General features: G+C 37.1%; 1 protein-coding gene across 11 annotated transcripts in view; it reads right to left on the reverse strand.

Moving 5' to 3' along the window:
* The window catches only part of NMD3 (NMD3 ribosome export adaptor), a 141,247-nt gene that overhangs the window by 85,189 nt on the left and 38,923 nt on the right, over positions 1 to 17,135 (reverse strand). For 6 of the 11 annotated variants that reach the window (XM_089910925.1, XM_089910926.1, XM_089910927.1 and 3 more), the window contains 2 exons: positions 16,972 to 17,082; positions 5 to 10,297 (listed from right to left, as the gene is read on the reverse strand). In XM_089910925.1, coding sequence (XP_089767051.1) covers positions 10,197 to 10,297; positions 16,972 to 17,082 — 212 coding nt within the window. In that variant the 3' untranslated portion in view covers positions 5 to 10,196. Of the gene's footprint in view, positions 1 to 4; positions 10,298 to 14,185; positions 17,083 to 17,135 lie in introns of those variants that run through there. The other 5 variants (XR_016393095.1, XR_016393094.1, XM_089910929.1 and 2 more) reach the window with 2 other exon arrangements.

Consider the following 17,135-nt stretch of genomic DNA (forward strand, 5'->3'; position numbering starts at 1 on the left):
GGCAAACCACATTTGACATGTTCGATCAGTCACAGCACTGTCTCCGTACACTACAGAAATCTTTTTTTGCGTTTCAGCTGCACTTTTACCTTTCTTGAAATAATAAAGCATAATATGCCAAAAATGTTGCTTTTATCCATCTTCAGTATTAAAATGGCTACACAAAAATTCACCAATTTTGGTCTTTTTTTTTAAAGGCACGCTAATGATGACAGCTGTCGCATACAATCTAACAAAATTGTTTTGAAAGAAGTTAAAGACAAAGTGCTACTAGAGCCATCTTACAGAAAAAACCTAATGAATCTTTTCACCAGCCCAATCTCTTTCAAGAATTTCAATATATCTATATAAAAGTATGGGAGGTAGACATACATGGCATAAGTGACAATGGGAAAAAGGAATGGCATGATGCATTGCATGAACAAAAATCAACATGCTATGAAATGAATAAAATCAACTTAATTCTGTAGATCTAAAGGCATTAAAAACAAAGCCCCAAAGACAAGGAATAAAATGAATGCATCCCTCCAACTGCTGTGTTCAAGCCCCCAAGTTCTCCTTCCTAGAGACACAGTTACTGATTATAGAAGATATGTGCATACACATAGTCTTTGCAGAGGTTAGTTACCTGTTATATTTCATCCCACCTACCCTTCTATATGCTACTCTGAACATCTGGGGCTGGGAAACATCAAACTATACTTCTAAGTTCTCTTGCCAGGTAGCTTCCTGTTAGACACTGAAGGGAACTGAGGAAGCTGAAGAAAGAGAAAGGCCCTGGCTCCCAATGTGTGACCGTTGCTGGCAGACACTCTTGCTGCTATGGAGATGGATTCCAGATGAGCAGCCAGGGCAGAAGCAGCAGCCTTTGGTTAAGTGACACCTCTTCAGCAGATCCAGGCCTGCCTCTGTGCCTTCAAGAGTACAGCAGCAGGTCAACACAAGGGCAGCAGCATCTGCACTTCTATCTCTGGGTATCATCCCTTCATCTTCCTTTTTACTGCTCCAGGCCCACTTGTTTTCCTTTTTGCACTTCCAGCCCCTTTATGTGAGTAGAGACAGTACAGACCATCTGAAAAATACTGCATTTCTATTACCCTCACAATAATAGGACACCACAATTTTAAACAACAGAATTCCCATTTTACAGATAAGTAGATTGAGTCAAAGAAGGGAAGTACTTGCCTGAGGATCACAGCTGAGATCTGAACTCAGGACATTTGGCTCTTGAGCCTATGCACTTAACTATATTCTGCACTTCCTTTCACACACATATAAGTAGAGTAAAACTGTATTACCATATGATGTCATATAAAAAAAGAAAATGTGACTGTACGGTAAAGACAGCTGAGTACCACCTGTGCGCCTTTTATTTTGTATCCTCATACCTTAGAAAAAGGAAAATATGAAAAAGCAGTTATACAATAAAGGATATGACTGACCTCCCTTCCTTCTTGATACATTCATTCATATGCTTGGGGTAAATATGGTTCCATATTTCATACTACAGGTCTGATGCTCAACTTTCCATGGTTTAGTCAGTGGGAAGCACCAGACTGGGTAAACATATTATCAGACCCGTAACTCATGTTAGATTGTTTTGCATCATAAACTATTTTTTTAAAATAACTAAAAGAAGTACTAAGACAAATCATATCACAATCTTTAAAATTCTTTTTTAAAAAAAGCATTTCTATTTTTTTGCTTGCACTGGAAATTCTCAAATCACAGAACAATGGGGAAATTTGTATAGGACATTGGTGATGTTAACATCACTGAATTAGATTAGAGTCCAAAGCTAGGGGCTGTTAGATGATTTTATTCTCAAACCAGTAAGCCTCAATCCAACTCCTGTGAACTTCAGTTTAGTCCCAAATATGTGACAGAAAGGGGTCATGTTACTGTGAACATTTACAGCTTTGAACATTCCTAATGGAAAGAAAACTGCTTTTAGTTTCCTAACACAAAGGTCTCCCTGGATTGCCAAAACTGAAAATTGCTAGTCCTCTGTCAGTTGCCTTCTGCCTCATAAAATGTAGACCCTCTCTTCTCTTTTCCCTTACTTAATATCCTCCTCTTTCCTTTTGCTAATATCAGCAATAACAATGGGTCCTTTTGTGGGACTCCTATAAATTCCACTTGACAGAACTGAATAAACACACACACATACACCCTCTCTTCTGTCACATTAACTTTTCTCTAAGGAACATCTTAGATTATCAGAAATGAATAACTTGCCAATAAAATGTATCAATATTCACTTAAATTTCTTTCAAATAAATCATTTATTTTTTATTATGATTATTTGATTTATTAAAGGAAAAATTTTTTCCTCTAATATTAGCTCTTACACATGGCAATGCCTTTAATTCCCCTTTTAATTCTGAAATAACAACAAAAAAAATGTACAGGGAGGTCCTGTGTATTCTCCACCTATCCTCCCACCAGGGTAACATCTTGCATAACTAGAATACAGGACCAAACCAGGAAACTGATGCTGAGACAATCCACAGAGCTTATTCAGATCTTATTAGTTTTACAAGCATGTGTATGTGTATCTGTCTGCCTGTCTGTGCAATTTTATCACCTGTGTAGTTTCATGTGATCATCACCACAGTCAAACCTCAGAACTGTTCCATCCTCGAAAACCTCCCTTGTGCTACCCGGTTATAGCCACACCCAACCTCCACACACACACCCATCCCTAAACCCTGGCAATCACTAAGCCATTTTCTATCTATAAATTTGTTGTTTCAAGAATGTTATATAAATGGAATGACACAATATATAACCTTTTGAGATTGACTCTTTTCACTCAGCATAATTCCCTTGAGATTCATCCAAGTTATGTGTATCAAGAGTTCATTCCTTTTTGATGAATAATATCCCATGGTATGAATGTACAAGTTTGTTTATAAGCAATTTTTAAATTTTCTAAAAAATACTTTTTTCCTAACAAAATCTTACATGAAAACCAAATACCTAAATAAAAGTGAAGCTGCTTGCCTGAAGCAGAGTTGGGAACAAATGGAGCTAGGTCTTCTTGGCCTCCCCCATCTGCCCAAGGTACCATTATTTAAACCAGTAAAGCCTATAATACAGACAGAAAGGAGAATGCATGGGAATGAACCCAATAAAATTTTTGTACTTGTTCATAACAGTGAAAGCAGCAGTAAACGCCAGGCTGCTTTAAGGGACTCTACAGGAGTATATCCACTATCATCTTAACTTTAACCCTATCCAATGAATGGGGGAAGGGAGATTGGCTATTTCTACAATCAGAGAAGGTATCCACTGACAACTACTTAATGAATTTTAAAGATGAAGAGACTATCAGTTAGCTATTGCCAATGATACTACATAAGAAACCACCCCAAAACTCAAAGGCTTAACAACTAATCATTTATTCTTATACTCGGGGTTGTTTAGAGTGACACTGCTTCAAATGTTCCATTCTGAGCCCAGATGAGGCAGTGACTATCCAGGACATTTCTTCTCGTGGTGAAGGCAGAAAGACAGGAACACAAATGCAAATAAGCAAAGGCATTTTAATCTTCTTACCATATCCACTAACACCCCACTGCCAAAGCAAGTCACACACCCAAATCCAAAGTTAACGGACAAAGAAATACACTCCACCACCATAAGGACTGGGGCAATATAAGGCTATTGATTACTTACAGAGGAATTAAGAATTGTGACCAACAATTCAATCTACCACACTCAGAAGATTTGCTATCTCCCAAAATATATTTCCTCCATTTGAATGTGCCTTTGCTTAAGTCCCTAACAAAAATGAAAATACTCTCAGGAGTAACACTTTACTCCATAACTATTTATTCTATCCCTTACTATGAATATCAAACCATTTCCTATGAAAAGAAGAAAACGCAAACATGACTAGGGAAGGCAGAGTAACAGACTGGGGGAACAACCCCAAACTTTCTGCAAATTACAAATTTACCTAGGATCAGAGTCTATCTATTCTCACAAAATAAAAGGCAAAATGCCACAGAAATAGTCACAGATGTAGAAAACAAACTTATGGTTACCAGGAGGGAAGGCTGGGTGTTTGGGGGGGATAAATTAGGAAATTGGGACTGACATATACACACTACTATATATAAAACAGATAACTAATAAGGACCTACTGTATAGCACAGGGAACTCTACTCAATACTCTAATGGCATATATATATATATATACATATATATATATATATATATGAAAAGAATCTAAAAAAGAGTGGATATGTGTATATGTATAACTGATTCACTTTGCTGTACAGCAGAAACTAACACAGCATTGTAAACCAACTATTCTCCAATAAAAATAAAAAGGAAAAATGCCAAAATGGAACTCTACAATCAGAACACAGATATTTTTAAGATCCTCTCAGAAACACAGAATTCCACATTCCAGACTATTCAGAGTGTCACCAACCCAGTCTCTCAACATTCCGTGGAGACTTCTATAGCATTTGTTTATGCTGACACTCTACAACCCAAATGAACACTGATTTATCTCAGCCTCTGTCAAGTAGTCAGCACATCAACATTATTCTGATCCAAATGCATAAACACAGGAAAACTACCAGACATATTTCATACTTCTTGAATACTTCCCAAGAGTTTATCGTTCTGATTACAAGCTACCGTCCTTGCATAGGTCATTTGTACTTCTCTGTCCACATGATCATTTACAAATATCATTTGTGCTATTATATACAATAAAGTACCCTAAAGTAAGAAAACTATTTACTGTGTGTTACACTGAACAGTTGGTGTTAATACTACAACATACGACTTCTGTGGTTAATTAATTATAATTAGCACTACTCACATAAAATTTACCAAGCTTAGAATTAGATGCAGGTTTTGTTTCTATTAAGTAAAATGAAGTTTTGACCAACATGAACAACTCTCCCTACAAATCCCACTTACTGCCTCTCTAACGCCAGTAAGATCTGCTTGATTTCTTATTTCATGCCAGACTCGTAAGGAATTATTTAAAACAAAACCATACCCATTTTTCAAAATATTGACTTCAGTCAAATCATACTACTACCTATATATTTGAGGACTTATGCATTATATTTGTGTTGCCTTAAGGAAATGCAGTCTAGTTAGAGAGAAAGACAAATACACATAAAAATAGTAATGATAACTCAGGAGGCATATAAAAACTAACCAAGTAGAACAGACAGTAACTGCTACAGAAGTTCAGCAAACAGATCACTGTGGACTGGGCCTCACCTACTTAAGCAGAAAATATTAAGTGAAAAGAGAAACATGTCAATATCAAGAATGGTAAGACTGTAAAAGAGACACTCCTGAAAATTCTGCCACATGGAAAGCATCTTTCTCGAAAGGATTTTTGTAATGTGTCCTGAGATTCATACATGCTCTTTGACGGTAATTTCACTCCTAAGAAAATAATGAGCAAAATGGACAGATTTTTATAAGAAAAGGAAAAAAATGAAAAACACCTGGCAACGACCAACTTTAGAAATTGGATAATTAAATGCTGGCACATCAGTCTACCAATTGTCTAATGCCACAACAATGCTATGAGGTGAACACAAACCTTCAGGGGCATATAAGTTTACTACTCACGTGTCGGGTTAGTCAGGGGTCAGCTCAGCAGTTCTGCTGATCTTAGCTGGGCTTGCTCAATGTCTGAGGGTTGGCTGGCTTCATACAGGGCAATGGCTTCATACAGGGCAATGGGGCAACTTGGTCTGTGCCACCTGTATCTCTTCCTCCAACACTCAACCAGGCATGTTTTCACAGTTAAGACAGAGGTGCAAGTCCTCCTGAGCCTTACACTCAGAACTTCCACCTCATTCTAATCACCAAAACCCAGAGAAGAGTATAAGGGCACTACAAAGTTACATCTGGGGTCAACAAACTATAGGCTACAGGCAAAATGTGACCTACTGCTTTTTTTTTTTTTTTTTGCGGTACGCGGGCCTCACCGTTGTGGCCTCTCTCGTTGCGGAGCACAGGCCCCGGACGCGCAGGCTCAGCGGCCGTGGCTCACAGGCCCAGCCGCTCCGTGGCATGTGGGATCTTCCCGGACCGGGGCATGAACCCGTGTCCCAAACCCGTGTCCCCTGCATCGGCAGGCAGACTCTCAACCACTGTGCCACCAGGGAAGCCCCTGCCTTTTTTTTTAAATAAAGTTTTATTAGAATATAGACACTTCCTTTCATTTACATATTTTCTATGGATCTTTCAGGCTACAACAGCATAACAGTTGTGACAGAGACCATATAACCTGAAAATCCTTAAATGTTTATTATTTAGTCTTATCGTAAAATTACAGTAAAGGGAATGGACACAGTGAAGAGTAAAGAATTGGGGCTATTTCTGCAATCTACCAGTGGAATATTGTTTTATTATTAAATACCTTTTAAAAAATTTAACGGTTTAGAAAAGGTTTATAAAATAATGTTAAAGAGAAAAGAAGGTACAAAAATAAACAGGCAGTATGATCTCACCTCTACATAATCATATATAAGTAAATTACATATATTATATATAAATAATTCATATACATATATTATCTTCATATATATTTTTAAAGGCAAGCCACAAATAAAGAATATATTTTCAAAACAGGTATCTGATAAAGGACCTGTATCCAAAATACACAAAGAACTCTTAAAACTCAATAAAGATATAATTAACACTGCTGTATGTTATATATGAAAGTTGTTAAGAGTAAATCCTAAGAGTTCTCATCACAAGGAAAAATATTTTTTTTCTATTTCTTTAATTCTGTATCTATATGAGATAATCGGTGTTCAATAAACTTACTGTGATAATCATTTCATGATGTATATCATTATGTTTTATACCTTAAATATATATGGTGCTGCATGTCAATTATATCTCAGTAAAACTGAAAGAAAAAAAACTCAATTTAAAAATGGGTCACCAGGGCTTCCCTGGTGGTGCAGTGGTTAAGAATCTGCCTGCCAATGCAGGGGACACGGGTTCGAGCCCTGGTCCAGGAAGATCCCACATGCCGCGGAGTAACAGCCCGTGCGCCACAACTACTGAGCCTGCGCTCTAGAGTCCACAAGCCACAACTACTGAAGCCCGCGCACCTAGAGCCGAAGCTCCGCAACAAGAGAAGCCACCGCAATAAGAAGCCCGCGCACCGCAACGAAGAGTAGCCCCCACTCCCCGCAACTAGAGAAAGCCACAGACAGCAACAAAGACCCAATGCAGCCAAAAATAATTAATTAATTTTAAAATGATAATAAAAAAAATTAAAATGGGCTGCCAAAGACAAATATCATATGATATCCTTTATATGTAGAATCCAAAACAAAAATGATACAAGTGAACTTATATACAAAATAGAAATAGACCCACAGACACAGAAAACAAACATGGTTACCAAAGGGAAAGGGGAGGGCATAAAATAGGAGTTTGTTATTAACATATACACACACTACTATATATAAAATAGATAACCAACAAGGATCTACCGTATAGCACAGGGAACTATACTCAGTATTTTGTAATAACCTATAAGGGAAAATAATCTGAAAAACATAGGTATATGTGTATGTGTAACTGAATCACTTTGCTGTACACCTGAAACTAACACAACATTGTAAATCAACTATACTTCAATTAAAAAAAAAAAGGCCAAAGATCTGAACAGGGCTTCCCTGGTGGCGCAGTGGTTGAGAGTCCGCCTGCTGATGCAGGGGACACAGGTTCGTGCCCTGGTCCGGGAAGATCCCACATGCCGCGGAGCAGCTGGGCCAGTGAGCCATGGCTGCTGAGCCTGCGCGTCGGAAGCCTGTGCTCCGCAACGGGAGAGGCCACAACAGTGAGAGGCCCACGTACCGCAAAAAAAAAAAAAAAAAAAAAAATCTGGACACCTCATTATAGAACATATACAGATGGCAATTAAGTATATGAAAAGATGCTAATCATCCTTTGTCAACAGGGATTACAAATTACAACAATGAAATACCACTATGCACCTATTAGAATAGCTAAAATCAAAAAAGCTAACAATACAAAGCAACAGGAACTCTTACACATTGCTGGTGGGAATGTAGAATGGCACAGCCACTTTGGAAGACAGTTTGATAGTCTCTTCCAAAGCTAAACATAGTGTTACCATAAGAGCCATCAATATGTCCCTAGGTATTCAAGCAATTGATGTGAAAACCTTTATCAACACAAAAACCTGCATATGGAAGTTTATAACAGATTTATTAATCATCACCAAAAGCTTGAAATAACCAAGATATGTTTTGACACGTGAACGAATAAACAAAGTATGGTACACCTATACCATGGAATATTACTCAACAATAAAAATAAATGCACTAACAAGCCACAAAAGATAGAATAACATTAAAGGCATATTGCTAAGTGAAAGAAGGCAGTATGAAAGGTTACATATCATATAATATGTATATATGATATGTATATATGATATGTATATCACATGTATGACACTGGAAAAGACTAAACTATAGAGATAGTAAAACGATTAGTGGTTGCCAAGGGTATGGGGTTCATGATGAATAGGTGAAGTACAGGGGACTTTTAGGACAGTAAAACTTCTGTATGATACTGTAATGGTGAATACAAGACATGATGCATTTGTCAAAACCCATGTAACTTTATAGCACAAAATGAACCTTAACCTAATCCATGCAAATTAAAAAAAATCATTTAGGAGGTTAGGGGATTAAATGCAGACTGTGACAAGAAATTCTAACTGTATTACAAATATATGAAAACAACCTCACTGAAGGAGGTGGGGCGGGTTTATTTAGGTCACTAAATAACTCTGGAAATGACTGCAGTCTGTAAGACTAAAGGCAAAAGGAACTGCACATAAGCACCTACTGTAATAAATAATGTTGTAATGGGCAGAGGTTAACAATTCTGATACAGCTATACATGTATACCAGAATTGAATAATTAAGTAAATGAATGGCAGATGACAGGGACCAGGGTTTCTATTTATTTATTTATTTATTTATTTATTTATTTTACTATTGGAGTGGGAGTTTACAGATGAACGAGGGAAGTTAGACTGACCCATGATGTAATGAATTAACAGTTGGAGACAGTATGAACTCATGTTTAGCTTAATGTAGCTAGAGATGGTTACATATAGAAATACTTATAAATATGTGTAAATACATAGGTTAGTATAAAAGCATTTCTTTCAGCCTGTCAGCTAAGAGGGCCTAAAAGAAATGACACACAGGAGCAACAAGCATTCCTTGTGCCTAGACATTGGTTTCTAAAACCATTCTCCAATAAATGGAAGCAGAATTTCTTGGCAAAATGGCTGATTCTAAGGTAGTAAATATACAAAATGACTCTGTAGTGCCATAATTATGGTGGCAGAGAATAAGGAAATGCAAAGGTGAATGTGAAGAGAGAGGGAGACAAGGGGAGAGGAGGGGTGTAGGGAAGAGGGAAGGGTAAGAGAGGAGAGGGAAGGAGGAGGAGGAAGAAGAGGAAGGGGAGGAAAAGAAAAAAGAAAATCTACATGCACAAGCCCAATAGGGTTATGTCAAAGGAGCACAGGAGCCAACCAAAAGAGCTCCAAGTGACCAAAGCTAGAACAATTCAAAGAGCAAAGTAAAATAGTATTAGCTAATAACCCAAAATATAAAATAAGTACTCACGAGTCCATGTTGCTTTAAATAAATGATTGAACAAACTAGTACAGCTGTCCCTCAGAGTCTGCAGGGGATTAGTTCCAGGACCCTCCATAAGTACCAAAATCTGAGGATGCTCAAGCCCCTTATGTAAAAGGGCACAGTATTTGCATATTGGACACACCCCACTATATACTTCAAATCATCTCTAGATTACTTAAAATACCTAATATAAATGCTATGTAAATAGTTGCAAATACAATGTAAATAGTTGCTGGCATTTGGCAAATTCAAGTTTTGCTTTTTTTGGAACTTACTGGAACTTTTGCCCCAAATACTTTTTTTAAATTGAAGTATAGTTGATTTACAATGTTAATTTCTATTGTACAGCAACTGATTCAATTATACACGTATATACACTCTTTTTTTCCCCAAATATTTTTAATCTGAGGTTGGTTAAATCAGTGGATGCAGAACCCAAAGATATGGAGGGATGACTGCAAATGGGAAAAAAGAGACACATCTCCCATATACAGGAATTCAAAATAATTTATGTAGATATCCCACCCTCAAGAAAAAGCAGCATGACTCACTACTTCGTAGGTGTGGAGTGTGCATAGTGACTTCCTTCCAAAGTGTACCTTATGCAAAGGGGAAAAATAAGAGTAACTCTACAGTGGAGAAACCTGACAAACACTATCTCAGTCAGGTGACCATGACCAACATCAACAGTGATAAATCATGCTAACAGTATATACCCTTGATATAATGTCATGGAAATACCACCTTGCATGTGGTCTTCCTCCCAATAACCCATAATCCCATTCTTATCATGAGAAAAACATCAGACAAACCTCAATAGTGGGGCATCCTACAAAATCTGTGCCCAGTACTCCTCAAAACTGTTAAGTTCATCAAAAAAAAGAAATTCAGAGAAATTGCCCCTGCCAAGAGGAGCCTAAGGAAACAGGACAACCAAATGTAACATGGTATCCTGGACAGGATTTCAGAAAACAACAAGTACATTACATAAGAACTAAGAAAATCAAATCAACTATGGACTTAGCTAATAACAATATATCAATATTGGCTTATTAAGCGTAACAAAGTATATAAAATGTTAAAATGTAAAATGTTAAAAACAGGAGAAGCTGGGTTTGATATACTCAGTACTATCTTCTCACTTTTTCTGAAGATCTGAAACTATTAAAAATTAAAGTCTATTAAAAAAGAAAAAACAGCCAAGTGTTAAATGATAGATCTCTCTCTACTGGAAATATGGGCAATTTATGATTTGTCTTTATAGTTCTCTGTGCCATACACATTTTCTAGAATAAGCTCTATGTTGCTCTAAAACATATAAGCATACAAGATTTGTTTGCTCAACTTAAATACTAAACACTAGAACTGTGATTATAAATTTTAAAAGCAGATACTATTTATTGAATAATTACAACTTGTTGCATACTGATTGTGCTAAGAATTTTTTTTTTTTTTTTTTTTTGCAGGACGCGGGCCTCTCACTGTTGTGGCCTCTCCCGCTGCGGAGCACAGGCTCCGGACGCACAGGCTCAGCGGCCATGGCTAACGGGCCCAGCCACTCCACGGCATGTGGGATCTTCCCAGACCGGGGCACGAACCCGTGTCCCCTGCATTGGCAGGCGGAATCTCAACCACTGTGCCACCAGGGAAGCCCTGCTAAGAATTTTATCAATACTCCGTGAACACTACTATTCCGTTTTAAAAGAACACCACTGTGCCTTTTTAAAAGATAAGGAACTAGAGGTTCAGAAATTTTAGGCCACAGATGGCAGATAAGCTGACTTCAAACATGCTTTTATTTTTAGATAATATAGCTTCCCTAGAATTACTCATTCACTAGTGCCATATATTATCTTAAAGTACTTCACAACAACACTATGAAGTCAGTTTTAAATAACCGTATTTATGTGAAACTGTGTTAGAAGAAAAATGTGACAGGCACCATTGCAGTGCCGACTCCACCAAAAACAAAACAAAACCTCCATCAGATAAAACAATGGGTTTAGGTCCTGATAAACCCATCATAAATTGAAAATATCATTAAGTTGAAAATGCATTTAAATACACCTAACCTATCAAACATCACAGATTAGCCTAGCCTACCTTAATGTTCATAATACTTAATTATGGACAAAATCATCTAACACAAAGCCTATTTTATAATAAAGTGTTGAACATCTCATGTAATTTAATGAACACTGTACTGAAAGTGAAAAACAGAACGGTTATATGTGTACAGAATGACCGTAAGTACCTTTACTGTTTACTCCCTAATGGCACTGGGAGCTATGCTCTCTGCCACTGACCAACATCACAAGAGAGTATCGTACTGCATATTCCTAGCCTGGGAAAAGATCAAAATTCAAGGACTGCCCTGGTGGTCCAGTGGTTAAGACCCCGTGTTTGCACTGCAGGGAGCGTGGGTTCAATCCCTGGTCGGGGAACTAAGATCCTGCTTGCCGCGTAGCACGGCCAAAGGAGGAAAAAAAGAAAGAGGAAAAAAGAGAGAGAAAAAAAAAAAGATAAAAATTCGAAGTATGGTTTCTATTGAATGCATGTCATTTTCACACCATGGTAAAGGTGAAAAATCCTAAATTGAACTATCGTAAGTCAGTGAGCAACTGTACAAGCAGCACTGCTACAGAAACACAGTGACTGCCAAACCTACTTCTAATAGCTTTAAAATATTTAGATCTTGTTTTACCAGGAGGCATCCTCAAGCATGCCTCTTTCCTAGGCAATAAGGTGGTTCTTTCAAAATGTATCAAATCAATTATTCTCCTTACACTACTGTTAAGTTCAAAGAGATATTGAGACTGATTTCTTGCCTTCATCAAGGCTCACCACCCTACTGCTCAAGCTATTTTAACATGTGACAGAATTGATAAACTGAGAATGAATAGCCTATATCTGTGTTTCTTATGATGCTATTTCATGATTCTTAATTCACAGGCTGACTCAACTAAGGCTGGCTTATTTTTAAGAAAATTGGTCTATTTTTAGGAAAATTGGTCCCATCATGAAAATAAGCCAAGAGGAGACTGCACACATGTCCTGAACAAGGGAAATCCAAAACCTACTCAAAGAGTTACATTATCAGCATCCATGAATAAACTCAAATATATGGAGAAGAACCTGACAAAAGGACACAGGAGCCACACTGATGGGGCACCCACTAGCCAATTCTGGGATAATGTGAGCAACAAAAGAAAAGATTAACGAAAAGAAAACAAACAATCTGATTTTTAAAAGTAGGCAAAGATTTTGAACGGCCATTTTACCAGTGAAGATATACGGATAACAAGTAAGCATATGAAAAGATGCTCAACATGATAAGCCATTAGGGAAATGTAAATTAAAACCACAAAGGACACAACCAACCACCTATTAGGATGGTTTTTAAAAAATGACAACATCAAGTGGTGGTAAGGATGCACAGTTACTGAGATGCTGATACACTTCTGGTGGGAAAGCAAAAAGGCACGAACCACTTGGAAAACAGTTAAATATACAAATACTATAAGGATCCAACAATCGCATCCCTAGTTATTTATCCAAATAAAATGAAACCTGTATACAAATATTCAAAGCAGCTTTACTCCTAATCATCAAAACCTGGAAATTCAAATGTGCCTCGCCAGAGGAATGAATAAAATGTGGTACATCCATACAATGCAATATTATTCAAAATAAAAAGTAACAAACTCTTGATATATACCACACCTTAGATGAATCTCAAGTGTACCACGCTAAGTGAAAAAAACCACACTCAAATGGTCACATACTGTATGACTGCATTTACATATTTTGGAAAAAGCAAACCATGAGGTTAGAAAACAGATTGGAAGTTGGCAGGAGTTAAGGATGGGTGAAGGGTTTGAAAACAAAGGGAATTTAGGGGGACTGGGGAGGATGATAGAATTTTTTTGTATTTTAATTGTAGTGGTGATTACATGAATATACACATGTTAAAATTCAAAGAACTGTAAATCAAAGCATAAGCTTCACCATCTATAAGTTAATGAATTTAAAAAGAAAAATCAAGTTAAAATAACAATTGCAAAGGATTAAATCCTTTAATCCCTTCAAACAGAAAACCAACTAATATAACCCAAAAACATTTGGGAACATCTGGACTAATCGACAGCATACGTCTCCTGATGCAATGCATTGAGAATTTAGCATTACGTCTGGGGAAGTCCTGCTAAAAGGGCTTAACATAAATTTAATCAAGAGGAAAGTCAGACAAGCCTAAGCTGAGGTCACTCTATAAAACAACTGGTTTGGACTCTTCAAAAATGTCAATTACGGGCTTCCTTGGTGGCGCAGTGGTTGAGAGTTCGCCTGCCGATGCAGGGGACACGGGTTTGTGCCCCGGTCCAGGAAGATCCCACATGCCGTATAGCGGCTGGGCCCGTGAGCCATGGCCGCTGAGCCTGTGCGTCCGGAGCCTGTGCTCCGCAGTGGGAGAGGCCACAACAGTGAGAGGCCCGCGTACGGTTAAAAAAAAAAAAAAAAAAAAATGTCAGTTACATTAAAAAAAATCAGGAATGGATCCAGATGAAAGAAGTCTAAAGACATAAGAGAACCCAATGCAACATACAATCTTAGATATTTATTTTTTCCATAAAAGACTTTATGGTTGGGATAACTGACAAAATCTCAATGTGGTCCATCAATTGGATAACAGTATTGTGTCAATGTTAATTTTCTGATTTTGATCATTACACTGTGATTATGTAAGAAAATTCCTTGTTTTGGAGGGGAAAAACCAAATATTTAGGGGGGGTTACTCTTAAATGGCTCAGGAAAAAAATAATTAAAAAAAGGAAGAAAGAATATAAGGTTATGTTCACGTTTGGCAAATCCGAGCAAAGGGTATCAAGGAATTCTCCGTACTATCTTGCAACTTTTGTCTGAAATTATGTCAAAATTAAAAATAAATTACTTTTTAAAGTAAACGTCCTCTGGGCTAAAAATAACAGATCAAGTTATCTAAAGGATGGGAATCGGACTTCTCTGGTGGCATCCAGAGAAGAATCCACCTGCCAGGTTTGATCCCTGGTCCGGGAAGATCCCACATGTTGCAGAGCAGCTAAGCCCGTGCGCCACAACTACTGAGCCTGAGCTCTAGAGCCCGGAAGCCACAATTACTGAGCCCGTGCATATAGAGCCCGTGCTCCACAACAAGAGAAGCCATCGCAACGAGAAGCCCACGCACCGCAACGAAGAGCAGCCCCCGCTCGCCGCCACTAGAGAAAGCCCGCGTGCAGCAATGAACCCAACGCAGCCAAAAATAAGTAAAATAAATAAATAAACTTATTTTAAAAAAAATAAAGGATGGGACTCAACATGAACACATTTACTAAAATTTTAAGAGTCATGGGAAAGCTCCTGGCACTTACTCAGAACTGATCAGAGAAGGGTGCTCTAGCACAAAGTCTGGAATTCTGGGTTCCACTGTGGCAAGGAATTAGCTTGATGCTGTTAAACATCTAACCACACAAGCAACTCTCTCCCCTCAATTGTTTCCTTGCTCATCAAGTGCCTCTTGCCAATAAAACAGCAGCTTCAAATGCAGATTTGGCCACAAAAAAATAATCAATCATACTGACTTAGAATATTTATAAATTGGGTTATAAATCAGGTTCCTGTTATTCTGATTAATACCAGCATCCTCAAGTTGTATCAACTCTGGGGCATAAGCCTGGAAATTATCCTCTAAAATGGTAGATTTATCAAGGCTATATAACTGTGTGCACTCTTGGCTAACAGCTTTTCTTTTAGCTATACTCCCTCATCTTGTCACAGCCTTCTTTCAATCAACAGATTTCATTACTCATAAAGACACAACATGAAAACAAGAAAGACTAAATAAGGTTAGTGAGAAATTACATTTTTCAGTGGGAAAGTCATATGACAATACTTAAATAACATTAATTCTACTTCATAAACCTGCATGAAATTTAAATATGACACCCACATAATCACTTCAAGGACACAAAAAAGGCGGAGAACGTTTTTATTTTCATGCTTTTTAAAGTCTTGACATAGAAGAGGTAAACACAGACCACGGGTAAAAACTTTAAATATGCAGACAGAAGCCACTTTAGAAAGCACAGGCCTTTATTCAAAACTTCAGAATTAGGGAGTCTGATCTTAAAAAAAGGAAAATGCTCCATTCAGCACTTACTCAATTTCCTTATATAGTGGTATGTATAGAATTTATGAATTAGCGCTTAGTAAGTCTGATCTTGCTTATAGAAATAGGATCTTAATACTTCATTTTCAGAACACTTTAAAACCCAAGCCAATGTTTATCCTTCAAGGATGTGGAAGGCATTCCTCATTCAAATCTGATTCGTGGTTTTATAAAGCATGAAGATCATTTTCATTACTTCATCAACTATATGCTGGATTCTAATATTCTTTTTGATAGTGATGTGTTCAGTGATAGAAACTTATAAAAAGAGAATTCCTTCCCAATTTGTAAACCAAAATTTTAAAAGTAAAATCCCTGAAGTGATAGGAAGACATTTTTATGACATAAGTAGCTACTTCACTAAGCTGCTGGCACAAGCCAAAACAACAAAGGTACAAATTGTTATTTAACCTTTAAATACTGTTTGCTACAAATCTACAAATATTTTAAATATACTTTCTTCTTCAATGAAAATTAAGATAATCTCCAGCTTAACAGCTTCTGAAGATGTAAATATTACAAATAAAAAAGACAGCTCTCCTACTGAATGTCCAACAATAAACTGAACCCCAAGTTTTCTATCCCAAAGACAAAAATGATCTAAAGTGGACTAAGTGCATGGCAAGTTCTTATTAAAAATGATTCTTCATATGCTCTTCTACTAAAGCAATCAATATAAAAAGAATATGAAAGCTTGTTTTCTGCTTGAAGATTTAGGTAACCTCCAAGGAATCAGAACTTGTGAGCTTTTAAACCCAGAGCTATAGTATGTGAAAATACTAGTGTCTGATAAAAAAGCAAACCAATAAAATTCCATATGTAAAATGGCCTAAATATCAGTAATAATTACATTCTGCATTTTTTTATCTAAAACTTCAAAGCCATCAACCTTTATCAGTGCTTCAAGTGAACAATCAAAATAGTCATATTCAGGTTTAAAACTAAATTTCTCTTCTCTCAATATGAAGGCATAGACAGAATAGACAGTAAAAATTATTTTGTCCAACATCCTGAGCCTACGGATGTGGAAACCATCTACAACATGATCTCATTATGTCATCATCGATTCACCTTCTTCACCAGTAGCATCTTGGGAAATGTGAAGGTCTTCAAGCATCTCAGCCAGACTAATTCGAGGTGCTCCTTCATCATCTGTGTCACCTTCCACAGGAATAGTTGAATCTAAGAAAAAAAACAAAGAGGATTTCAAATACAACTATGGAAATATACAAATA

This window comes from Delphinapterus leucas, chromosome 4 (genome assembly GCF_059928025.1).
Source record: "Delphinapterus leucas isolate spDelLeu-1000000601 "Yukka" chromosome 4, BTC_Dleu_Yukka2, whole genome shotgun sequence".
Taxonomy (NCBI): domain Eukaryota; kingdom Metazoa; phylum Chordata; class Mammalia; order Artiodactyla; family Monodontidae; genus Delphinapterus; species Delphinapterus leucas.